This window comes from Pantherophis guttatus, chromosome 1 (assembly GCF_059756535.1).
Source record: "Pantherophis guttatus breed Tessera chromosome 1, ASM5975653v1, whole genome shotgun sequence".
NCBI classification, from domain to species: domain Eukaryota; kingdom Metazoa; phylum Chordata; class Lepidosauria; order Squamata; family Colubridae; genus Pantherophis; species Pantherophis guttatus.
This window is the reverse complement of record NC_142063.1, coordinates 171,812,303-171,829,794: the sequence shown is the minus strand read 5'-3', so window position 1 is coordinate 171,829,794 and position 17,492 is coordinate 171,812,303. Positions and strand designations below refer to the sequence as shown.

Below are 17,492 nucleotides of genomic sequence, written 5' to 3'. Positions count from 1 at the left end.
AATCTAATAAATAAATGTATATTTATTTATTTATTTATTTATTTGATTTGATTTATATGCCGCCCTATCTCCGTAGGACTCAGGGCGGCTCACAACAATAAAATATCCGAATAAAAGCATGTTAAAATACATGTTAACCCCCACAGTCCAGGCTAAACAGCCATGTCTTTAAGTCACAGCGGAAGGTGCGGAGGTATATCTCCCCCCCCTTCATTATCTGTTGAAGCTATGGTTTTCATTCTGTGAAGGGTTTTATTGCACCAAGAAGTAGCTACAGTACCAATTTTAATAATGAACTGAACACAGGGAGGTATTTGGTTTTCTGTCCTTAACTACTACACTACCACTTCTGGTTGTTTGGTGCTGTTATTCCCAAGCATCTCCACCCCAGACCACCCCAACGATGCCCTTGATGTGATGTCTCGTTGCCTGGAGGCCGTGCGGGTCTGGATGGGGAGGAACAGGCTCAGACTCAACCCGTCCAAGACCGAGTGGCTGTGGCTGCTGGCGTCCCGATATAGTCAGCAGGTGCCATCGCTGACTATTGGGGGTGAATCTTTGCCCCCCACAGAGAGGGCTCGCAATCTGGGTGTCCTCCTGGATGCACGGCTGTCTTTACAAGAGCATATGACGGCCGTGGCCAGGGGGGCCTTTTATCAGGTTCACCTGATCCGCCAGTTGCAGCCCTTTCTGGACCGGGACGCCTTGCGCACAGTCACTCATGCCCTTGTCACCTCCCGGCTGGACTATTGTAATGCTCTCTACATGGGGCTCCCCTTGAAGAGCACTCGGAGGCTCCAACTGGTCCAGAATGCGGCCGCGCGGGTGATTATGGGCGCAATTCGTTGTGCCCGCGTGACACCCCTCCTGCGCGAGCTGCACTGGCTCCAAGTGGTCTTCCAGGTAAGATTCAAGGTGTTGGTTACCACCTTCAAAGCGCTTCATGGCATAGGACCCGGGTACCTTCGAGACTGTCTTCTGCCACCAATAGCCTCCCACCGACCAGTCCGTTCCCACAGAGAGGGTCTCCTCAGGGTGCCATCAGCCAAGTTATGTCGGCTGGCGACACCCAGGGGGAGGGCCTTCTCTGTGGGAGCCCCAGCCCTGTGGAATGAACTGCCCCCGGAAATACGTAAGATCTCCGACCTCCGGGTGTTTCGCTGCGCACTGAAGACCCTGTTGTTCCGCCAGGCAGGGCTATCAACATAATAATTTTAAATTGGGGTATTTTAAATTTTTGGGGTTTTAAATTGGCCAAATCTATTTAATTATTTTAATTTTTAATTATTGTTGTGTCGTGTGTTTTTAAATTGGCTGTACACCGCCCTGAGTCCTTCGGGAGAAGGGCGGTATAGAAATAAAATTATTATTATTATTATTATTATTATTATTATTATTATTATTATTATTATTATTATTATTATTATTATTATTTATTTGTTTGTTTCTCTCCCTGTTTGATAGATGCAGAAATCCTGATTAACCTTCTCCACTAGAAGCACACTACAATATGAGATATGATATAGCCATTCCAATCTCATTTCCTTCAATGAAAAATGTAAGTGATGCATTTGGGAATAATTCACTCGAAGGAAAGTTCTCCTGCCACTGAAGTAGGCTGAAGTAACACAACCTATAAAGACTTTTTAAAAAGATGATGAAATGCAAATAAAGCACTATTTCAATATGGGAACAGTCATTTGTACATGAGTATCGTACTCAAATTATTTCTTTACCAAACATACTCTGAAGGGGGGGGGGAGAGAGAGAACAATTATGAGACATGTCAGGGGAGAAAAAATGGAATGAAAAATTTAGGCTGAGTTATAAAAATAAGTAAGTTTTCTACTTACAGAAGGCTTATTACATTAATTAAATATTATTACAGAGAATAAGTTGGAGAGGGTGTACAGTCTGAGTCTTTCATGTTGCTGGAGGCCGCAGTTTTTCTGTGATATTAATTTTCTAAAGCATTTTAAATGTTAAAGAGATAAACACTGGAAATAGGAAACAGTTTCTCCAACTGCACCCCTACAGAGACTTTGACTTTGGAACAACCCAAAACGCACACTAGAGGCCCAGACAGCAGTCTCACTTTTTTTCTAAACATGACAGTTCAACAAAAAATGTGATCTTGGAAACTTTAAATGGAATTTAGGGTCAAAGCCAACATGTCTTAGCAAAACCAGGGGCTACTCTTCTTATCACTAAATGGAGGATCTGAAATAGAAACAAAACCGCCCCCCTTTCTGCCTTACTACCACTGTCACCCTCTTTGCTGCTTTATTTTTCCCGAGTCTGAAAATAGAGGAAAGAAGAATTTCATTCCCACTTCAAAGTCAAATCTGAGTTTATCTGGCTCAGTTCTTTAGGAAGGATGTAATCTTCTGTGCAAAATGTTTGCTGATAATTTTGTTAGTATGCATAAAATAGAGAGCCAGTTTGGAGTAGTGGTTTAAAGTATTAAGCTAGAAAGTGAGAGACCTCAGTTGTAGTTCTGTTTTAGACACAAAGCCAGCTAGGTAATCTTGGGCCAGTTCCTCTCTCTCCACCCTGGGAAGGAAGCAAGGGAAAGCCACTTCCAAAATCTTGCAGGACATCACCCCACACACAAAAAAGACAGCGTAATGTCACCTCCTTGGGCACCTAAAAAATCATGGGCAAGAATAAGATTGTCTAGTGGTTAAAGCACCAGGCCAGAAAGTGGGATCCCATGAGTTCAAGTTCTACCTTAGTCACAAGAGCCAGCTGGGTGACTTTGGGCTAGTCACTCTCTCTCTCACCTCACTTCACAGAGTTGTTGTGAGAAAAATGGAAGGAGGAAGATGTGTTGTATATGTTCACTGTCTTGAGTTATTTGAAAAAATAATTAAGACAGAAAACAAACAAACAAACAAACAAATCTGGAGAAATGAAATTAAATGCAGCAGTTCAAGCCAATGGTCTACACTGACTGAATGCATGGCCTTAACATGCTGTAGAATCTGCTGCAAGGCACTGGGACCCTACAGCAGGCACTGAGATAATTTACAGAATACAATATATAGAAGTGTTTGGAAGCTAGTATCGCAAACAAAGGCTGATGCTTAACCACCTAAAAGATAAATTAATCAGCGACACTCAATTTGTATTGGACCATTTTTTCGTCTTTTCTGTTCTGCCCAGCAGGGAACACTATCCTTCAATTCTAGAGCCTTATAAATCAGTAAATCTAGTTATTACCACCAACATATAGCTACCAGGGAGAATGAGTGGTTACAAAACACTTCTCTGTTAGTCAAGACCCACTAATGGGGGATGGGAATCAATTGGATTTATTGAATGCATGCTCCTTGGGTACAGATGTTGCAGTGATCGGGACTAATGCCTTAGCAATAAAATTAAATTGTGTGAAAGATTTCCCTCACACAGCAGGACCACTTCTAGTAAATCCTCAGATTTGTGGTATGAAATTTTAATGCCTGTTCATGGAAATTAGGCAAACATTTCTTTGAAGCTAGCAAATGTCTCCTCTTCTTCCTATGTCCAATGGGGAGAAGGAAAAGCGTAAATCCTGGAGTTTGTTGAAAGAGATGAAGAATGAGCAAACAGACTTTCAGCTACCAGACAAACTTAGATCCTCCACACAGCACAAGGACTCATATTGTGAAATCCTTATTGTGTTCACACAGTCCTTTGTCTGACAACACAAGTCTCTGTACTAGCAGAAGTATCAAAGCCTCCAATGCAAATATCAGGGTCTTACAGAGGCCCAGGCAAGTTCTAGCCTCAAGGGAAAATTGACAATGTGCATAGCAGAACAGCAAAAGATCTCCTTAGTTCCACATTGAAGGAGTATTCGCATGCAAAGGAATGCACAGAAAGCAGAAGCATCCACACTATCCAAAGTGAGACTTTTATTATTGATGTTTAAAACCAATACTAGCTCACCCAGACAAAAACAAGCACACTATTCCATTTTCTCAGCACATAAGAAGTCTGCAAATAAACTGAATACACGTGCACATGGACAGTTAGCAAATGATTTCAGTTTCCTCTCTGATTGTGCAAATATCCCTCCTGCAACAAATGCTTTACTTGAACCATCATTCACAACATTCACAGATAAGAGATGATACTTTACAGATATAAGAGCTAAGGACTAAGAATAGGGAGACACAAATTCAAATTCCTGATCTGAAGCTGTTATTCCATAGCCTCGCCTAGTTTATAGGGCAGTGGTGAAGACATAATAATAGGTGGTATGAATATGTAATGAAAACATATATTAGGAGAATTATACCACATACTGATTTACACCATAGACATCATATCTGTTTAAAAGCACTGTGACTTTTTTTACGTTGATTTTATTGAAGCAACATAAAAAATACTTGGAATTGATAAATAATTTTACAGCAGTATGCCAAAAAGGCAGGGTTTACAGACTTTGTAATGTATTCTATAGTTTTTCAGAGATAATTAAAGTACTTATTTTCCTAAGTCCACAGTTCATGGATATTTTTTCTTTTAAAAGGATATGAATTGACTTACCTGGGTAGACCCCGATGCCTGGTTCTAAATGGCTAGTCCAGGTATTTCTAGAATGAAAGGCCCATGTAAATCCTGTAGATGTGTCATGTGTCCAACCACAAAAATCTTCAGGAAGATCAAAGTTGCAATTGAATCCTAGTGGGACCTGGAAATCTTGTAAGAAAACAGCACAACATAAAAATGAGATCAAAGGAAGGCCTGTTTCTATTTAATAACTAACATAGTTGGCAAATCATAAATGGTTATAGAAATATAAAGTATTTTCAATGTGTGCAAGCATACAGACAGACTAGAGGTTCAGATAAATCTAAAATAAAATTTTGGAATTAATTATAAAGTATCCTTCCTATGTAAAAATATTCTTGTTTTAAATTTACTTAAAAAAAATATAATAAGACAAGACTTTAAAAATTGGGCACTCGAGGGAATTAAAAATTATAATTAAATGAGAAAAATACTTAAATTTGATTTACAGATGAAGCAAGTTTAACATTGGAGATGTTTAAGGATATTTTGAACAACGGACCCAGAAGTTAATTTTAAAAGTGTCTATTTCTATAGAAAGATTGTATCTAAAGCAGTGGTCACCAGTGGTCACTGGTGGTCCGTGAGAAAATTTTGGTGGTCTGTAGAGAAATTTTCGTATTTTTGCAGGTGGTGCAATACGGAAAAAGGAGCGCAGCCCTCGCCATTCGGAATGAATGTTGCTGTTGTGGCGGTGGGGAAGGGGGCGGCACAAGCAGGAAGAAGCGGTGTTTGCGATGGCTGGAAGCTGCGGGAGCGAAGCACTACTTTCATTTGCACGGCAACAGCATTCTGCCTCGGTATATTTGCGCCAGCCAGTGGCGCAAGGCAGCCTTCCTCTCCTGCTGCTTGGGACTCGGAGTGGTAAATGGCATCAGGTCTGGGGAGCAGCCGGATTTTGCTCTCCATTGCAGACGCCAGATCGGCTCCCTGCAAGCTCTCGTCTCTTGAGGACCACTCCCTGAAGCGGCGCTGGAAACTTTGGTCGGGCTCCTCGAGAGATGAGAGCTTGCAGGGGGCCGATCTAATGTCTGCAATGGAGAGCAAAATCTGGCTTCTTCTCTCCGCTGTAGGTGTGGCATCAGGATTCCGCCTTGGTATATTTGCGGCGCAAGGTAGCCTTCATCTCCTGACACTTGGGACTCAGAGCGGTAAATGGTGACTGGTCCGGGGAGCAGCTGGATTTTGCTCTCCATTGCAGATGCCAGATTGGCCCCCTGCAAGCTCTCGTATCTCGAGGAGCCCAACCAAAGTTTCCATATGGGATTTTCCCTTCAGGGATTTAGGATTTAGGAAAATATGAGAGATAGAAAGAAAAGGAGAGAATGAGGCAGGAAGAGACCTACCGGCTGACCCCATGGCCGCCATCCCCACCTGGCAATGATTACCTGTGAAACAGAGGAGGCGAGAAAGATGAGGGCAGCGGAGCCAGACAAACAAATGTGTAGTGGAGCCAGGTGTGGAGTTGAAAGCAGCAGAGCCAGACAAGGCAGCACGCAATGGAGCCAGGCGGGTGGGAAATAGGCAAGCGGAGCCAGAGTCAGATGAGCCAGAAGAGTCAGAGGTACAACAGAGCCAGATGAGCGGGACAGCAGGCAAGCTAAGGCACGAGCATCGGGACCAGATAATTTTGAGGATGGTGGAGGTGAGCTGAGCAAGTGGGGCATATGTGAGACTGACTGGAAATGTGCAGTTGGCCAAGGCAAGAGACAGTGATAGAGATATTGGGGTGCTAGGTGAAGGACACAAGGCAAAGGACACGACTGAGAGTGGGGAAGAGCCAAATTTCCCAGAAAAGGGCACAGAGGGACCCTTTTGGGGGCAGCTCTACAAGTGGGGACTCATCAGGGATCTACTCTAGTCCTTTCTCATAGCAGGGGTGATCACACCCAGAGACCTGAACCAAATAAGTAAAATGGACTCAACCACCGTTACTAAATAGTGAGAGGAACAAAATAGTCTAGTAGGCTATTTCAGTGTAGTGACTGAGATTCCAAGCGACACTTGGACAGAGGAGGATATTCTGCAAGCGGTAGAGCTTTATTCCCAGACCAGAGGGCATTTGTTGTGGATATGGCGGTGGACTGGACACTCCCCCCTCCTTGTGTTATTGGAGTGGAAGAGAAGGAGCCCAGCTTGCTTTGGAGAGAAGAGTTTCCAGTTAAATGAGGACGTAAGAGTGCAGGTGGTTCATTCAACCACCCCTCCAAGCCAGTGAATCAAGGAGTAGGGACAAGCCCATACCCTTAGCTGGGACATTTGCCCTGAAGGAGGAAGCACACATCCCTATCATATCACTGAGCTTCTCAAGGCTATGGAAGACATTGTGACCATGCGCACCCAGGCTGGCAGCAATCACTCAGGGACCGGGTACAGGAAACTACATGTGTTTTTAGGGACACAACCTGTGCCAGTGGGGGAAAGGAGTACAAAGCCTGGATGGAACAAGCCATGCAGGCAGTAGAAGAATGGGATGTTCCAGAGGCACAAAAGAAGAATAAGATAACGGAGAGTCTGTAAGGTCCAGCTGCAGAAGCCATTCGAAATGTAAAGCTAGGTGGGGTCATGTATGGCTCATGACTACCTCCGCATATTGTAGGATGAGTTCAGACAAACAGAGACAGTTTCTAGCCTGATGCACCAGTTTGAGCACATGTACTAGAAAAACTGCAAAAGACTTTGTGGGTATATTGAATCAGTTATTATGTCAGATCATGTTGAGGAAGGGATGGAGCCGGCTGAGGTAGATTGGACTAGATGCAACCGATTCTGTGAGATGCCTCACACACAGACTCAGTCTGGATACAGCTAAGGGCTCTGGGTAAGGGGGCTACCGTGGTGTATTCTGAAATCATAAGAGGGTGAGGGCAGAAGAGGCAATGGAAGATGCAAAGGAAGTGTGGCCAATTCGCCGGCAGAATTGCCCCTAGAAGCTGGGATGGTGAGCGCTGCAGATGCTGATGCCAGGCTTACCGCCTTGGAGAATCAAATATCCTGACTGATGGAGGCAATGGCCTTGTTGACAGCAAAGGTTGCCTCAACCCAGAGTGGAGACGCGACAGGACCAGTCAAAGGAGGGGCGGACTTCTCTACCCCAACTGAGAAGATGCTGAGATCAGTGATTTGTTATCTTTGCAGGGGTGAAGGACACTATAGATGTACCTGTCCGAGACCACACAGGCCAAGAAGTCAGACTCAGTCAGGAAATTACAGAGGGCCCCAGTGAAGGAGCGAACTGGGTGCTCACCTATGGCAGCTAGTTCCAGCCTTAAGAACTGCAGACAGCAGAATCAGGCACTGCAACCACAAGTGAAGTCCCACCTAAACCCTACTTGGTTGCAGAATCAGTGGGAACACCTTCTTCTGCAACGGATTTCTACCTATGAGGTGTAGCGAAGGTAAAGCAGTGAGGCATCACAACAGGCACCAATGATAGTTGACAGAGTCCCTGACAAATTAGTGGATCCCTCCCTCATAGTGCTAGTGCAAATGGAGGGTGTTTACACAAGGGGTCTTCTGGACTCAGGCATGCAGATGACTCTGTTTTACAGGGATTTCTATGACAGACAGCACCTTTTCCTACAAAAGCTGGACAATCTGGAGATTTGGGGACTTGGGACTGAGAGGTTTCCTTACAACAATTACCTACCCCTCCATATGACGTTTGGCCCTGGCTGTGGGGCACCCTGAAACTATTGATACCTTAGTCATTCTATGCACCTGCCCTGAAGAATCCCATACATTTGAACAATCGAGAGAAGACTGCTTTCATATGTCCACTGGGATTCTATGAGTACAGCCGGATACCCCAGGGTTTATCAGGGCCCCAGCAACTTTCCAGCAACTGATGGAACGAACGGGAGGAGACGTGAATTTGATCAAGGTGTTAATATATCTAGACAACATCATCATCTTTGGAAAGACATTAGAATAGCACAAGGAGCACCTGGAGAAAGTCCTAATATGTCTCCATGATGAGGGGTTGAAGCTGTCATTGGAGAAGTGCCAGTTTTATCAGCCATCAGTCACTTATCTTGGGCATGTTATCTTCACAGAAGGATTATCGACCAATCCCGTGTAGCTTGATGCCATCACTTCCTGGCCCAGACTGCAAAGTGTGGGTGAGCTGCAATCATTCCTAGGATTTTGCTCCTATTATCAGCAATTCGTTGAGGGGTTTGTGAAGATAGCCTATCCTCACAATGACATTTTTAGGAATGAGGAAGCTAAAGATGTTTGAGTAAGCCCCACCAAAGTAAGGGATCCAGGAAGTCCTGGAAGTCAATACAAGGAGAGCAGTGTGAGAAGGCTTTTTGTCAAATGAAGAGGAATCCCTATTCTGATCTATGCAGATCCAACCCTGTGAGCTACACGTTGATGCTATCAGGGACGACCTTGATAGGCTATTGTATCAAAAACATGATAGACATTTGAGGTTTGTTGCCTATGCCAGCAGGAACTGCACTCCACTCGAAAAAAACTATTCCACTCATAAAATAGAATCCCTGGTGTCAAAATGGGCAGTGGTGGACAATATATGGGGTGGAGTTTGAGGTCAAGACCAATAACAACTCACTTATGTATCTCCTCCACAGGGCATCAATGGTTGGCTGTTCTCCCTGGATTCCACTTCAGTCTAAAGCACTAGCCAGAAATGGGGAACAAAGATGCAAATGCCATGTCAAGAAGGTCTTATGACCTAGGGCTGCTGATAAAGAATGGATTGATTGACCCCAGACGGCATACAAGCTCTGTACCAAGGGATGGAACACCAGGCTAGAGGAGCAGCAGGGGCAGAGGCTATTAGGGTCACTGCTATGAGTGTCACCAAACTATACTGCAATCCCACTCTGGTGAGAGATGGAGGCTTGCATGTCTTAACCAAGAGGTTAAGGACCAGGCAGAAGACCCTCTTTGCAATGTGGCTGCAAGGACCGTGGAGAGTGGGTGGCAGGAGGCCCTGTTAACCAACTGCTCAAAAGAAGCCTGACTGTTGCATAAAGAATGGGATCTAGAATTTGGTGTTTCCATGGACCAGACATCACTCAGTTTGCACCAGGACTATTTGGATTGGTTGAGGAAGAGCCTGAAGACTGCATATGAAAGAGCCCAAGCCATTTCAGGGGTCCGAGGCCAAAGAAACAAGAGGAATTATGACCAGAACATGAAAATTCTACTTTTGTAGCCCAGTGACTGAATGTTGTTGCGGAATCTGGGCATCCCCAGAAAATATAAATTAGCTGATTGTTGGAGTTCCCAGACTTTCATTGTCTGTGAGAAGCTATCTGGGTTGCCAGGGTACTGGATTCACCCAGAAGAGACTATCTCTGAATGAGGTGGTACGAGTACCCTCCCAGCCCAGGTTGCAGCCTGCAAAACCTCTCCCAGAGAGGAAGGGCCAGTGACCAGAAAACAGCCCCTTTCATCAATGGAAGAAGAAAAGGAGGACAGTGATGAAGAAGGAGGCTGTATGAACTGGCTGTGGACATCTAAGCATACTGAGGCTGCTCCACCTGCACCTGACACAAATATTGGCTCAGAGGTGCTTAAGCCAGAAGCCCCCAAATTTGTGCCTTGGGAGCAGGAAGAAGTCCTCACAGAGCCTGCAGGAGAGGCAAGTGGACCCTCTCCACAGCAGTTGGAAATGGAACCCGAGAATGATCTCCCAGCTCCAGGGCCCCCTGAGCCTTCTGAACCTTTGGAGGAAGACCCATTTGCCCCAGGTGAGCCTGAAGACCTAAAAGAAGGGTGATACACTTCCCTCAGAGATTGACATATGCCAATCTAGGCCATAGCATGGAGGAGGTGAAGTGGTGAGATCACTGTTGGTGAACTGTTCGCCACTCTTTGGGGGACCAAAGACTCTTGGGCAGGGGAAATATGTAGCTGTCCCTCAGATGATAGTGCTCCACCGGCAGCCGGATATCCTCATACTAGGAGTGGGTGGTATCACCAAAAATTTGAGGGGAAGGGACAAAGAGGGGTTAAAAAGGGGGACACATGGTGGGAAGAGAGAAAACAATGACAGACTGAAAAGGAGAAGGGGAGGAGGTGAAGGAGGAGGAAGGAGAATGAAGGAGAACAGGATGATAGCAGAGTGAGGGGGAAGAGAGAAGCCAAAAGCAGAGTGAAAGAATAGCAGCCAAACTAAAAGTGTGTGTGTGTGTTTGAGAGAGAGTGGTGGCGGGGGGGAAGAAAGAGATTTTAGGAAGGCATGAGAGAGTATTAGAGGAGAGGGAGAGGCAGGAAGAGACCTAACAGCCAACCCAATGGCTGCCATCCCCATGTGGCGAGGGTTACCCAGAAAAACAATAAAGGTGAATGAGGTGAGGGCAGCGGAGTCGAATGAACAAGTGTGCAGCGGAGCCAGGTGTGGCGGTGAGAGCAGTGGAGCTGGATGAGCAAACGCATTGTGGAACCAGGCGCAAAGGCGAGAGCAGCGGAGCCAGACTAGGCAGCACACAACCGAGCCAGGTGAGTAGGGCAATAGGTGAGAAGAGGTGGAGCCAGATGAACTGGACGAGGCAGAGGTGCGGGCGAACCTGCAGCAGACAAGTCAAGGCAAAAACAGCAGGACCGTCGAGTCCATGGATGGTGGAGGCGAGCTGAGTGAGTGGGGCATATGTGAAACTGGCTGGAAGTGAGCATTTGCCTAAACAAGAGACAGTGATAGAGACTTTGGGGCACCAGTCAAATGACACAAGGCAAAGGATGCGACTGAGAGTGGGGAAGAGCCAAATTGCCTGGAGAAGGGGACAAAGGAACCCTGTCTCTACTGGCCCTTTCAAGGGCAGTGCTACAAAGATGTTATGGAAGAGGAACAAATTCTACCTCACAAGTTTGAAACAGAGTTGAAAGTGGATTTAAAAATGATACACTACAAGAATGACATGGTTAAAAAAGTTATATTGGACATGCAAAAGAAACTAGCTGATGTCTTAATAATTAAAAAGGATATACAAATAACAAATCAACAGAGTGACCTGAATAACTTTGCTATATTGTATTTATACAATATAGCAAAGAGGCTTGTTAAAGTTTTTTAAAGAATTTTATGAGAAGGAACAAAGAAAAACTGAAAAGAAATCAAGTTCTATGATATTATTTGAGGGGACTAAAAGATCAAGATTATTAGAAGTAAAGAGATGAAATATAAAACGATGAAATATAAAACCTTTATTTGATCAAGGTTAAAAATAGATAAGTTCTTATCTCTGGTAATCCTTAATGGACTTTTACTGACATCAAGACTAAAATGACAAGGCTTTATAGATTTGTTTGATAAGAGATAGGATATGAAAGGAAGTCATATAATTTAAGCGAAGGTGATAAGTTATTAAAATTGTTTTTAATTTATGATGAAGGTGGGAAGTCATTTCTTTATTTCTTTTTCTTTTCTATGTTGGAAGTTAATCTGCTAGACACACACACACACACACACACACACACACACACACTTTTAGCAGCCCTTTGAATGGCCAACCAACCTGGGAATAAACATAAAATCCTAATACTTAGACTAGCATCTCACTGGCTCCAGGGCAGGAATCCCCTCAGGATAAGGAAGATGCCAGATCCCCTCATAATAAATCCACACTTAGGGAGGAATCTACATATCTGAGAGCGATCTTCCTTTATGGCAGTGGCCTTCAACCTTTTGGGCACCAGGGACTGTTTCCATGGCGAAAGGTTTTTCCATTGACTGGAGAAGGTGGGCTTTTGCATGCTCCCTGCATTCTGCTGATGGGCCTTCGCTTGTTTGTGAAGACTGGTTGCTGGCATGCCACAGCCCGGTACCAGTTCATGGACCGGGGGTTGGGGACCGGTTTTATGGATTTCACACACACAGAATCAAAGCCCAGGGCAGGAGCACCTCAATCTGCCCAGGAAAGAGAATTGCCTATTGACAAAGTCACACACTAAAACCAGCATATACCAGCATATACACAAACCACTTCCCCTGAGGTCACACACCAAGGACCAGTCCCCCTATAAAGCCAAAATCTCTGGACCCCATTTTTTCTGTAACCTACCCCCCCCAAACCCTTTTGCTTTGGGAAATAAATGGATCTCCTTTCTCACAATATGTCTAGATTTCATTTTTAATTTGTTCTTCCACCACCCCAGTTAGTGTAACCCCCAAATTAATCTTCTAACAACTATATTCTTATTTTATTCTATTTCCCTTTTCTTTCCCTCTTTTTTCTTTCTTTTCTGCACTTTTACTTTTTGTTTTACTTTTATTTTTTTTCAATTTATATTAGTTTTTACTGTTGTAAATATAATTTAATAAAATTATTATAAAAACACAAAGGAAGAAAATTATACATAAACCATATAATTGTTTATTTTGATATTAAAAATCACAGCTAAATCAAAATAAAAAGCACAGAGGTTGTAATTAGTGTAATCCATGATGAAGTAGAAATTCATCAATGCACTGTATAATGTTTAGTTAGATTATTTGAAATTCCAGGTGAATTTTCCAAAGGCTAACTGCTTATCTGAAAATCAGCATGTCTGAAAGAAGGTTAAGTTGAAACAAGCAGATGCTTCCTCACTATTTGAAAAAATGATGAAAGAAGGGAGGGAGAGAACATTTTATCTGAAGCTACTCAAGGTTATTTCTGGATACTTCAGTATGGATATTGCTTAAGTATCCATATATCAGGCAGTTCCCCTGAAACCACTTTTAACATTACAATAAATCAATGTAATGTTTTGTGAAGTAACTCGCTCCTTGCTATTAAATAAGATCAGACTTCTGATCAAGCCTCTCTAGAGTTTGGCCTGTCACTAATAATATCATTCTGCAGTTCTGAGATTTCTTGGCTAAGAATGAGGGAGAAGCAAGAACAATCACTTAGCTGCAAACTCATTACTGACAACAATACAACTTGAATAGCCAAACAATCCCTATAAGTGGCTTCTAACTCACTGACATCAGAGAATTGTTTATTCTCTTCTAGCCAAAGAGATGGAAAGGTGGGAGGGAATGCACATACAGGTAGTCCTTGACTTACGACAACTGAGCTCAAAATTTATGTTGCTAAGTGAACATTTGTTAAGCGAGTTTTTCTCCATTTTACATCCTTTCTTGCTACAGCTGTTAAGTGAATCATTGCAGATGTGAAGTTAGTAACATGGTTGCTAAGTGAATTTGGTTTCCCCATTGATGTGTCAGAAATTCACAAAAGCTGATCACGACACTGCAACTGTCATAAATGTGAATCAGTTGCCAAGCATCCGTATCATGTGACCAAGGGGATGCTGCAACAGGCGTGTGTAAAACAATCATAAGTCACTTTTTTCAGTGCTGTTGTAACTTTGAACGGTCACTAAATGAACTGTTGTAAGTTGAGGACTATCTGTATTAAGAGCCGCAGTGGCGCTGTGGTTAGAGTGCAGTACTACAGGCTATGTCTGCTGATCACCGGCTGCCAGCAGTTTGGCAGATCGAATCTCACCAGCCTCAAGGTTGACTCAGCTTTCCATCCTTCCGAGGTGGGTAAAATGAGGACCCAGATTGTCGGGGGCAATATGCTGACTCTATAAACTGCTTAGAGAGGGCTATAAAGCATTGTAAAGCGGTATATAAGTCTAAGTGCTATTGCTATTACATTACATTACAGGGTCATGAAAATCCTTTGAAAGAGGTGCTATGGAATGAAAGGACATGGTAGAAAATATCTTTCTTTCTTTTTTTCCAAATCCTGAAAGGACATGAACATCTTCCAAGGTCATATAGCTGCTTGAGCTTGGAAAGAGAAGCAGTAAATCCAAGGATTCAAAAAGAACCGCTTCATAATGTTCTTATTATTATGAAGCACCTCTTTCAAGGGATTTGCAGTCCTAACATTAAAACACCAGCCACAGGGACAGAGCAAAACAACAGCACAGATATCTATCACCCCTTGCCATGGAATAGGGATGCTGCCACTGCTTGTCATTTGAGATGTTTAGCCTTCCTTGGGAAAAGAAAATGAGTAGGAGATGAAAGCAAACAGTATGGCTATTTACTACTTCATATGTGGTACCTCAGATATAACATACTCAGCAATATCAGGCAAATGATGGGGTGAGTGATTTTAAGGAAAGCCATTTGGGAGGGGATCAACAGGGCAAAAGTGACATGTGCTCTGGCCCCTTGGATGGACTATATTCATGCAGTAGACCAGGAGTCTCCAATCTTGGCAACTTTAAGATTTGTGGACTTCAACTTCCAGAGTTCCTCAGCCAGCTTTGCTGGCTGAGGAACTCTGGGTGTTGAAGTCCACAAGTCTTAAAGTTGCCATGGTTGGAGACCCCTGCAGTAGACAGAGCTGGGATGGCTGTTGCCTACAACCTGAATGGGTGGGGATAAATGGTGTGAACGACAATAGAAGAGAACAGTTTGGCTAGGGAGTGAAAGAGGCGTTGCAGGAAAGCAGGCAGTCAAGGCCTGAATACACTCCACAGGTTTGATGACATAATGACTCTTAGGGTCCAAAAGAGAAGTAATAACTCTCTCTTGAACTCAGCATGGTCAGACCATTGGTGAAGATAATCAAGAACTCTCTGATATAACTTTCAACTCCCAAAAAATTCCCACCAGCCTTCCTAATTATAAAAAAATCTGGAAAGCTCTAGATTTCCCACTCCTGACATAAAAGTTCTATGCTGAAGCCTGTTAAAATGCCATCTACCTACTTGTACTGAGGGTTTTTCCCCTCCCCTTGCTGAATAGAGTTTGAAAACTTCAAAGCGGCAATTAATAAGGTCCTTGATCACACAATTATTTATGTGTGCAGCTCTATAACACACTTTGCACATCTTGCGTGACATACGATATGTTTTCACTGGCTAAGGAAATACCTCCATTCTCCACACAACTATCACCACAATCTGTTGCTTCTTCATCAGTGGAAAACTGAGTGGTCAGCTCCTCACTCTTCAATGTGGGCTTCAGTGTCTCTGCAGTGGACTTCACATCTGCAAATTAAAGAAAAGAGAAAAGAAAGGACAAACGAATGAATGATTTCACCAGGTTCTAGATCGAAGTGAGATAGCAATCATATGTGATAGGAAAGAGAGAATTTTAGTTTTATTCACTTCCTGTGGGGCCTCAGCTTGCCTGGGTAAATAATACTAGGACAGATTGTTATTACACCACCACTTACCACTCTTTGAATGATGATATGGCAGATCCAAAAGGTACAGTACTTAGGAAGGCAAGTGACTACAATAGTCCTTGACTTATGGCCACAATTGAACTCAAAATTTCTATTGCTAAACAAGACAATTATTGAGTTTTGTTCCATTTTATGACATTTCTCACCATAGTTGTTAAGTGAATCACTGTCATTAAGTTAATAACATGGTTGTTAAGTGAATCTGGCTTCCCTATTGATTTTGCTTTTCAGAAGGTCACAAAAGGTGATCACATGACCCTGGGACACTGCAACCGTCATAAACACATGCCAGTTTCCAAGCATCTGAATTTTGATTACATGACTGTGGGGATGCTGCAATGGTTGTGTGAAAAATGGTCATAAGTCACTTTTTTCAGTGCTCTTGCAACTTTGAATGGTCACTAAACAAATGGTTGTAAATAGAGGACTACCATACATGCCGCCAGCCCCCATTTAGAATACAACCCCAAACATACTGCATATGGCCAAGCCCCATGATGCAACCACAAATATTGGAGTCATCAACAGTGGTACACAATTAAGGGCTTTAAAACAGGTCTTCCTCAAACAACAGCACTCAGCCAATGAATATTTTAAAAAAGATGAACAGTGCTATCTATACTGGTTCCCAGAAATAATCCTTACGAGGCAGACCCAGGAAAGAAACACGATGCAAACTGGTAGTAAAGGTAAGTAGAACCCACCCCTGGTCCCATCTCGAGACAGCACTCCGACCACTGCTTCTCCAGATGCAGGATCGGCCTGACTTTGACCGACAGGAAGAACGCTATTATGTCTAAAGACAATCCCTCTACTAAATCCCCCTCCTACTTTCCCACACATGAGAAGGTGGCAGCATGGAAGGTTCCGGCTTCCAAAGCTGACAGCCTATCAGCAACATACACCACTTTCTGTCCCCTTTCCATAGAACAAGATGCCCACACTCCACTCAACAGAAGACATGGTTACAAATCTGATATCAGAAATGACAATATTCTTAAAGCAAGAGAAAACATTTCTATATTTTATATCTCAAGAACTTTCAAAGACAAAAAAAATGCAAAACATTCAATAATAAATTCATTAATAAATTCAACACCATTTTACAGATTACAGATTTTACAGATTATGAACAGACCAAAGTTTCTGACCCAATAATATATTAACTATCAAAAGTGTTATATCACTCCTGCAACTTTATGCAATTTCACCCTTCTTTTCTTTTTTCATTTCATCCTATTATCCTTCTTATTCTCTTTCACAAGACACAAACCTACTATTTATGGGCTTATATTATTATTTTTCAAAATATTAAGCTCCTATGATAATGGATGAGTGGTCTTTGTGATGCCACAGGCCCCTTGGTTGTTTTTATTACAATAGACTGGCACAGCTGGAAACAAGTCTATTTATTTTTTGTTTATAGGCATTATGTAAATCTGAGGTCGCCAAAATATATAAAGGTAAAATATATAATGCTAAGTGTCAACTTCCAGCTCACTTTTTCTTTCTGATGGACCCTAAGCTCTCTTTAAAAATAAACATGAGCATCTTCATCTCAGTGTTTTATTTGAATTGCATGAAATGAAGCAGAAGGGATGAGAGGCAAGATCATGAGGAATCAGTGGTTTTTAACCAATTTAACTGCCCCTCATGGATGACATTTTGTGAATGAGCAAACCTTTTCCCACCAGCTGATTTGCAACAGCCCTCAGCACAACCTCCAAATCTCAGGGATGTCAACTGACACAAAAAGAACTCTCT

General features: G+C 43.0%; 1 protein-coding gene across 4 annotated transcripts in view; it reads right to left on the bottom strand.

Annotated features, from left to right (window-relative positions):
* Window positions 1–17,492, bottom strand: part of NRP2 (neuropilin 2) — a 207,191-nt gene that overhangs the window by 65,331 nt on the left and 124,368 nt on the right. For all 4 annotated transcript variants that reach the window (XM_034431468.2, XM_034431452.3, XM_034431461.3 and 1 more), the window contains exons 11-12: window positions 15,412–15,528; window positions 4,534–4,686 (exon numbers count right to left, since the gene is read on the bottom strand). In XM_034431468.2, coding sequence (XP_034287359.2) covers window positions 4,534–4,686; window positions 15,412–15,528 — 270 coding nt within the window. The remainder of the gene's footprint in view (window positions 1–4,533; window positions 4,687–15,411; window positions 15,529–17,492) is intronic.